A 9,927-nucleotide genomic window follows, 5' to 3' on the forward strand; every position below is an offset into this window, starting at 1 on the left:
ACAGCTTTAGTACACTCAAACCGAAGGGCTTCGTCCATGTCTAAAGAGTTCAAGTTTTTTCCTATATGTAGATGGAGTTGCAACAAGCAGGGATACTTAGTTTTTAATTAAATTCATAAAATGCAATCTAACAATTTTTACAACAAATAGAAGGAAATAGTTTAAAAATAAATAATAATCCAAATGAAAAAATAAACAACTAATGAATAACCTAATATTAATTAGGTATACAGTTTAAATGGGTTATTCTCAAATACACAGTTACTTAGATGCCCAAATCCACAAATTGCTTTAGAATCAATTGATCTATATTTCCCCCCCAATTAGATAGCGTGTTTAACAAATATGCGAAAGTAGAGTTAATAAGATTTTTTTCTGCTACAGAAATTCTTGAGACTGTTCTGGAATAAATTTTTAGGTCTTTTAAAAATTTAAAAAGTTTGAGTAGAAAAAAATAATATATGTATATATAGTTGACCGTAAAATTTTAGATATAAGAAGATGGTCAGAACAAATAGATAAGAAAAAAGAACAAATAGTTTAAAACTATTTTAATGTCCGACGTTTCGCCCCACTTTGCAGTGCTTCATCAGGGCTAAAAATATACAAAAAAAAAATGAGAATATTACAACAATAAGATACAATAAGGTAATTTAAGCTAGAATAAATATTATGTAAAAATAAAGTGATAAGAAATTACATATAAATAAAAGGAAGGAAGACATAAAATAGTATCAGTATAAAATAAACTTGAATAAACAATGATAAGAATAAAAATAAGTAACAATGGCAAGGGTAAAATTTTTAAAAATACTTAAAACATATAGTTAAAAAAGTACAGGAGACGTACGTAAAACAAAAAACGATACGGGAAAAAAATATCTTTACTATCACTATTATCAGTGTAGATAAATGATTATATTCACGATATGTAAAAACTACAGTTGTTATCATTGTCTAATTATTTTTCTTATTTATTTCTTTTTTTTTCTTTAATACTATACCCTAACTATATTTTCTTCAACATATACTTGTATTATTAGGAACGATATGTATCATTCTAGTTTTACTTAGTTATTCCTAAATTAGAAAATTATTATAGTTATTATTACCATATTTCTGTATCTTTCTCTTATTATTTTTCATTTTTCGTCATATCTTTATGACTAATTCCTGTATATGCGACGTATTTGAAATAGAAATATAGCCCTTAAATGGCTGGGCACTTCCTCCCCACTCCTCCACGCTTCCGCTTTATTGTCGCCTTCTGTTCAACCTTTCGCTTTGAACAGGTAGGTGGTCCTGATTTGTTCTTTGCTAATTTAATATCATTATTATTAATTTTATTTATATTTATTCTTTCAAGACGTTTATTTAATCTTTACTTTCTTCTTTTTTTTTCCCGTATTGTTTTTTTGTTTAACTGCTCCTCTTTAAGCACTTCCGAAAACTAAGGGTCTTACTGGTGTACGCAGTATATTTGAAACATCCATAATAAAAATAAATGAATTAAGCACTACCGTGTTTTTATTTTTAACCTTAAAGTATAATAGGATGTTAAAAAATGGTGAATGATGAAATGAAAAAAATGGTGGAATGGAAAATTGGGTTACTCCACGTAAACGCAAGATTTATCAAAAACGGTTGCTCATAGAGGGGACCATTGAGACCCCTAACCATCTAATCAACATACCATGGAAAGCCCAAGTTCTAGTTGTGGATGGTCATAAAGATCATAAAGAGTGGTAATAAATTATTCGCAGACTATAAATAAGTTCACACTATTGCATACTTACCCTTCACCATGGAGCCAGGTCAAAAAAGTTACTCATTTCAGACAATTCAACACTGTCGACATTAAATATGCTTATCATCAAATAACAATCTGATGAAGCTAAGAAATTTACTGCTTTTGAAGCCACAGGCAAACTATATCAACTTTACGTGCATACCATTTGGCGTAACTGATGGAGTAACCTGTTTCCAGCGCGTGATCGACCAGATAACCATTGAGAATCACAGGAGTATATGCTTACCCTGATGATATGGTTTGTAGAGCTGATAAAACAGATCTTGATCAAAACCTCGACGAGCTGATGGTGGTTCTTGATAAGTAGGACATTGAAGTCAACAAAGAAAATAGCAATTTTGACCTAACAACGTTTTACATTCTATTGTTGAAAATGTCACTACCACTAAATGACTCATATGAATACATTTGAACGAGTTTTGGGATTTTTCACTCATTATTCAAAATAGACTCCTGATCTTGTCAGAAAATCGATTTATTGTCGAACATTTCAACTGAACGCGTGCCTTCAACTGGATTTGATAATATTAAAAAGGAGATTCCTGAATCAGTAGTCATAACTAATGATGAATCTCGTCTACTGATAGTAGAAACCGATGCTTCAAGATTTGCCTTAGCTGCCACTCTTAGCCAATGGACGATCGATAGCATTCTATTCCCTTTTGCTAAACAGATCAGAAATAAATGGACATCCATCGATAGAAAAGGAAGGACAGCTATTGTTGAATCATTGAGGTACTGAAGGTCGTTTCTTCTTGGGAAACATTTCCAGTTTATTACAGATCAGAAAGCCTTGTCTTTCATGTTCCATCGAAAACATGTAAAGATAACGAAGTGGTGATTGGAGTTGGCACATTTCGTTAACGGCACAATCTATCATCCCCGTGATGAAAATATGAAAGCTAACATTCACTCGGACTTGAAATACTGCCAGTGTTACTGCGCTCTACGCATGTATAATTTGCTCAAACATTAGGAAGTAGGGAAAATGACTACCAACTATCCGATTTGTGTCGAAGTTAAGCCTAGATTTCTGCAAAAGCTCTGGAACGGAACACTCCTGAAAGCTATTTCGCCTTTCGAGTGAATTGATATTGATTTTAAGGAATCCATGTAATATGTACAAAATAACAATTAATGTAGCTTTCACTTAGTAAAAACAACACAATAATGTATACACTATCACAATGACTCACTAACTAGATTATAACATCGAACGATCAAATAGTTGCTTGATCTCCTGGTTACGTGATCATATAATTAAATAATCATTTATATATCATAGAACCATCACATCAATAACACGAAATTTCTACATTCTTACAATTATTGATGAGTTTTCACGTTTCCTCTCTGTAAACAACTTTATAAGAAACCTTTTCTACTTTTTTGGCATTACAGCTTTAGTACACTCAAACCGAAGGGCTTCGTCCATGTCTAAAGAGTTCAAGTTTTTTCCTATATGTAGATGGAGTTGCAACAAGCAGGGATAAATCGCACAATCCATAGAGTAATAGAGTAATAATGGAACGTCTTAATGGTATAGTGCAACCAAGATGAGTTTGCCTGTGAGTAAAGGGAGGGGAGAAATGCGCAGTGACAAACGTTCTCCCCACTGTTCAACCACTTCTGACTTTACAGAGCATGCTGCTACGTGTTTCCCCCTCCCAATTCCTCTACTGCGCATGTTCCGTACAGTTCTGGATAGTCAGAAGTGATTGTTGAAACATACCTACTCAGTTGTTTGGACTATTTTCCTCACCTTTCCTTTCATCTCCTCTACCTACTTCTGCAACTTTACTATTAGAAATTCCTCAGTCACAAGCCTACCTACTACGCCACAACCCCTGATGAAGACCTGAAACTCAGGTCAAAACGTCGGCATAAAATGAATAAATATGGTTTTATTTATTTATGTTGTTCTTTGCTGAACGCACCCCCCGACAAACTTCTCCAATCATTAATCTACGGTCAACTATCTACACCTCATTAGAAATTCCTCGTATCGGTTGTTTCAAAACTATTTTTCATTAATATCGCAAGATTATAAGTTTACCATTGTTTGTAATCGTGTGGAGGGGAGAAGGTGCCTGGGGTACGCGAGTTCCCTTTCTCTACAGGCAAACTTATCTTGGATGAAGTATACCTTGTGGATAACCATTAATCTGGCTTTAATAACTCAAGGCTTGAGAACGGAAGATCGGAAAGAAGTTCTACAGGAATCCCTCCAGGTCATTCGTTCTTTATTGTGTACAGTTAACTAATTGCACAAAGATTTTTCATTCACCAGAGACTGAACACCAATAGCGTTTTCTTCCATCATGGTTGACTCATGGTCCTGTGCTCGTCAATAAGATGTGATGCACAGAAAACATGAATATCCTGAGGAATAGAATTATCGGAAGCCAATCCTCTGTATGCTCTCATTCGAATGGATGGATCTAAACCTAATGTTACACTACGACAAATGGCATCGCAAGGTAACACCAGTACACTTGTCACGGGTACTCCTGAAACCTATGACTTTGAAGATCCACCAATTCCTATTGAAGCACCTGAAGAAGATAATACGTCAGAAATTCTTCTTGTGGAAGAAAATCAGTTCAAGAAAATTGTAATACCCAGCCCCATTGTAATCTACAGCCCTGGCTGTACATATTACAAATACAAAATCCTAACGAGTTGGAAGAATTCCCTCATATTTAAAAGCTCTTGTTTCTAAATAACTCTATACATTATTTGTACAAAATACTACAGTTATTTTTTTATTTTTTTCATTAACGGTGGGATGGATGTAGTGATAGAATCAACACTGTTAGATATAAAATTCAACACTGTTGGTCACATGACTGACGAAGCGTTTTCAGATTATAAAATATATGTGTGTTAAACTATGTAGATATTTTATTAATAAAAACCATTTATATTGGGTCATACATTCTATTTCTATATCATAACACTGTTTACTTGTGCAGAAGTACCTTCCTGACTACCAAACAACAAAACAATCACCGGCTTCTCTGAATTCCAACCCTGATTAAATTTATGATACAGAATATTGGTGGTCTAGTAAATTACATAGGACAGCTGAGAGAAAAATGTGGTTATGTAAATTATATGATGGTTATATTTAATGTTTTAAGTTCACTAGTTAATGTTGGTTTATATGAAGTGTATAGTTTTATTATTATTGCCAGAGCTCAGATTATTTTCTTTCTTTTTTTTTTTGTAAGTTATATACATTATGTTCATTTTAGCATCCTCGAATAAAGTGTATTTGATAAGTGGAAGTAAAGTGCCTTTTTTATTTCATAATAAACATAAAAACTAAAGGTAACATAAGCTTTAGATAAGAATTCCTATACTTATTATAAAGCTATCCTTGTTATTTGTAACTCGTCTTTCCAGGTATAAATAATCCTCTGTCAACGCAAAATTATATTCTTTGTTCAAAAATGTGTGCATGATCATTAATCCCTTTTATTGTTATTTATTTGTTAAGTACCAGTCAGGCTTATGAAATTCTTGTCATCTAACTTCGAAATTAATCTAGCAATTAAAAAAATAGATAAAATATTTTCTTGCTTTAAATAAAAAAATTATTTAGTATAAAAACGAATTATAAAATCAGAGCTATAAAAGATAAACAATACATTGAAAATTAGCTAAGACAAATATATTTTTCAGTTGGGCCTAGATTCATAGGTACATATTTAAATAAACTATGACTCAATTAATCATATGTTGACTAAAGTTCACTACAAACCCAACATAACTCTGACACAATTCCACGTTACACATTGCAATGGTTTGAACATTCATCATTTTTATCAGTAAATAGCTAAAAATGGATAAACTACTAAAAAGAGCAGTTGGGTCTCCGTTAATCGTAAGTATTTTTGTTAATCTTCTTAAGCACAGATCATGGTGCTCCATACCGTACCATAAGATAATTTTTCTCTTCTGACAGAGTTTTAAAATAGGTTTCCAATTGTATAATTGCCTTTTTCAAACCGTTGTTAAAGGCTGTAGAAAGGACTGTTAGTTGTCAAAGGTTCCAGTAGGATTTCTAATTACTAAGTGTGCAATACCTTGCATCTTGGGGTTCAAGTAGTTTCGGACTAGGATAAGGAAGGACCGAGACAAGAAAATATTACCAAAGTTCTGTTGAAGATACTTTTAGTTCCTAGGGAAGATACCTATTCAAGGGTGGGGAGTTGCTTCTTCATATTTAGTAACTACATTTTAGTTATTGGTGCAAGTATTGAGAGTGGATTTAATTTGCGACGACATTTGACGTTTTGAACTTTTTAGAAGGCTTTAAGATTTAGTTGCTACCTATATTTGATAAGGATATGCTTCAGTGAAATCAACACACTACTGCTCAGAGTTTTAATTTAGACATCCTGTTATAACTGAGATTAAACATATAAACGGATAATCTTTTTATATATTAATATTAGCCCTTAAATTTAAACATTAAAGATTTTGCCATGTGATTAAATAAACAAAAAGCTAAATGCTCGTTTATTTGACTTAAATTGATTCGATAAGTTTTTTTTTTTCCTATGCCAAAGGAGGCATTTCTGCCATTTTGTTTCGAACAGCCCAGTATAGTCCAGCTTTGCTAAAGTAACTCCTGTCTCTAATTAAGTCCGCCGTTGCCGCACATGTAAATATGTGATCACCAGTCATCTCACCAACTCCACACAGGACGCAGTCTGAAGACTCAGTCACTCCTATTCTCTTCAGGTGGTGCCGCAAATAGTCATGTCCAGTAGCCAACCTGAAGCATGCACTGACACCGTTTTTGGTAAAGTCAATGGAGGGCGCCTCTTAGGATCTAGCAATGCCGCCCAGTTCTTGCCCCCACATTCTCCTCTACTCCTTTCCTCTGCTCTTCCAGTGATGGCGCTTCGGGCCATTTCTTTCGCCATGTCCATGGTGATAGGAAGAAGCGGCTGTGGTTGGCTAGCCCCTAGCCGTGCAAGTCGATCCGTCTCCTCATTCCCAGGTCTACCGTAATGGGCTGGAAGCCACTGCATTACCAATACTTTTAGTATTTCTCTTTTACATTATATGGATTTCCGGCATGCGAGAATTCTAGCGTTAGTTCGGGGATGTCCAGACGCCATTGCCAGCAGTGCTGCCCTAGAATCCGACAGCAGAACTATCTTCTTTGCGCAAGCGTGAGTAATCTTTTCTAAAGCTAAAGTAATAGCTCTCCATCAAAATTGGTAGCGTTTGCTCCAGCAGGTGCTGACAGTTGGAACTGGCTACTATAGACACCTGCACCCGCATTTTTATTTGCTCCTGTAGCTGACCCGTCGGTGTATATATGGATCCATTCTGGCTCAGGGTAGCGCTCGGCTATAGTGGCCAATCCCACAGTCCTTCCGCTGTGGTCATGGATTTGTTGATGGGCATTATTAGATCCAGCACTATAGCATATGGACACGTCCAAACACTTTGTTTAGTCAAGTCAGGCATAGGCTCTCTTATCTCAAAGTTCAGGCCTAGGCCTGTGATAATGGAATGAATGCCGTCATCCTTTACGATCGCGTGCTTAGGAATGGTAGTGATTTCTGGGCCAGCACTCTTGGTAATACTAGGCGACCATAAAAACTATAAAAAAATATATATATACTTAAAAACGCAGCTAACATTTATTGAGACAACGAAATTGATTCAATAAGTTGAATTAACGTAAAAAAACAACAGATCCTATTGCTGAGTCAGAGGGGGGAGACATAATAATGAACATGTGGGGTAAAAATGTTCTTCCGCAAAACATATTTTAAAACTCTTATGTAATAATAAAAAAATTTTTTTTGATACTCTTCCGAAAGCTCTAAATAAACTTTAAACACCACTTACTCCTGGTTTCACAAAGGTTCAAGAACTTTATGTTAATTATGAAGCGTTTAAGCTTAAGTTTACGCTTTCTTTTTACCATTTTCCTAACTCAGAAATGTAACTGTAAATACGTAAATAAGTTACTCTTTTTAGGAAAAAAAAGGGGGGCATACGGGTACATGAGAAGATTCAATGTACCGGTAGTAGAACAGAGTTCAATAGATACCGATACTATTATCATTGAATTATTATACCGAAACAATTATTATTAATTTTTGTTATTTAATTTTACGTTTCCTTGTATACCCTTGTAATCTTCATTTTACTTTTTTTATCTTATGTTAAGTGTTTGTATCTTTTTTAGCCCTCACAAAGCCCTGCAACATGGGGCGAAACTTTGGCTAAAATAAAAATAGTACAAAATATTACTATTTGGGTTTAATTTGAACGCACTCGGACCAAATTCCATTTATCGAAACAATTTTCATCGGGATCACGGACAGGGCAAAGCGTACCCAAGCTACAGTGATAATAGATAAAAATAACTAACCATTGATTATATTCAAAAAAACATATTTTCATTAACGGATTTCGACTCAGAAGAACGTAGCAATGGTGTAATAATGATAAATATTGTATTAATAACAAAGTTGGTTATAATATTATTAGTAATAATATAGATATAATATCTAATGTAGTAAAAATACAGCAATATAGAACTGATCTCTAATCTCAAGTTTTACTTATCTAAGTATTAATTTCTGTATCGTTACTTATTGCATCTATAGGTTACCATAAATTATAAAGTAATAATAAAGTATACGTAAATGTTTGATGCTAACAAAATACAATAATTTATAACAAACTATCAATTATATTCATTAAATCCACATACATCGTCAAATGTAGCATTTAGGAAGCAATATTCGAATGGTATAATAATAATTGAGGCATTAGGTCGTTAACCATGGTATCTGACATTTTTTGTGAATCAAAGTTTTTGATTTCACAGGTTATTAAAAGAATAAATTGAAAATTTGTTTTTTTTAGAACACTAATAATGAATGATGTTAAGTTATGAGTGGTTGGAGATAATTACTTTTAGCAATCTGGAAAAAATAGCATCATAACGTCCAGGAAATTATTTCATACAATATATTTAATGATCACTAAAGATAATTAAGACTGCAGCAGAGATCAAACCTTTTCTTTCAAACGATTTATTTCTTATATCTCGAGCTTGGTATAAACCAAAACAAAAAGCCAAAACAGTTTCAAACTGTTGCACAGCACGGAAACTTACCATAATATAAATGAGTATCCATTTGACGATTTCGTTTTTTTTTTTGTTTTTTTTCTGAAGGAAGTATTGTAATGGATTTAAAATTTATTATTGATTCCACACTAATTCAATCGAAATTTATTCTGCTCCTTGAGTCAAAAATAAGAATTTATGAAGAAAATCGCTTACACCATCACGGCCCCCAGTTCTCATTCTATCATAGAATTATTTTAAATGAAACCTCAGAGCTCTTAGTACAAGAGCCCAAGAGGAGAAAACAGGCAGTAATCTCACCCCAATTTTTTACTACTTTAATGAAAACTATGTATAATTAATAGTCAAAATTGATGAGACTGCCAAGTATAGGTAGGAGTAATAAAAAATGGCGACTGCTTCAAAGCGATAAAAAAAACTAATTTTTCATTCGGAGCACTATAGCTTAAAAAGTAGGAACAACACAAAAAAATCTAAGAGTACGTCATTTAAAGAAGAGTAAATTTGTAAATTTTCATTTGCCAAATTTATATTCATATGTGAATATCATAAAAACTAATACCCCTACGAAGATAGGTGTCATCATAAACTACTTTATAGTTTGTTAAATTTCCTTTATTTTGAGTGTTGGCAGACATAAGTGCGTCTTATGGATCTAGAGATATATTTTTTCTAAAATCCAACATTTTATACGAATAACTAGAAATTAACCTTTTGTGAGTTTATTTTGTCAAATATCATAAAAACTACTACTCCTACAAAGATAAACATAATTAACTATTTTGTAGTAAATTTAACTAGCTTTAGCTTTAGCGCTGGCAGACATCAGTAAGTCCAATGGTTTCTGAAATAAAGTTTTTCATATATCAAACTTGTTGGCCGCACAACTATAAATCAATCTATTTTAGCAAATATCATGAAAACTACTATTCCTACGAAGGTAAAGGTCATAAACTTCTTTATAGTCCATTAAACTACCTTTAAT

The 9,927-nt window shown here is 33.3% G+C and overlaps 1 protein-coding gene and 1 long non-coding RNA gene across 3 annotated transcripts in view; one reads left to right on the top strand and one right to left on the bottom strand.

The window, feature by feature from the left end:
- The window catches only part of LOC106692594 (uncharacterized), a 24,150-nt gene that overhangs the window by 5,625 nt on the left and 8,598 nt on the right, over positions 1-9,927 (bottom strand). The gene's annotated exons all lie outside the window — the stretch shown is intronic.
- Positions 5,531-9,927, top strand: part of LOC106692593 (uncharacterized) — a 19,533-nt gene continuing 15,136 nt past the window's right edge. The window contains exon 1 of one of the 2 annotated variants that reach the window (XM_014438636.2): positions 5,531-5,699. In XM_014438636.2, coding sequence (XP_014294122.1) covers positions 5,658-5,699 — 42 coding nt within the window. In that variant the 5' untranslated portion in view covers positions 5,531-5,657. The remainder of the gene's footprint in view (positions 5,700-9,927) is intronic. The other variant, XM_014438637.1, reaches the window with a different exon arrangement.

This window comes from Halyomorpha halys, unplaced genomic scaffold (genome assembly GCF_000696795.3).
Source record: "Halyomorpha halys isolate HHAL.00 unplaced genomic scaffold, Hhal_1.1 Scaffold62.1, whole genome shotgun sequence".
In the NCBI taxonomy this organism is placed as follows: domain Eukaryota; kingdom Metazoa; phylum Arthropoda; class Insecta; order Hemiptera; family Pentatomidae; genus Halyomorpha; species Halyomorpha halys.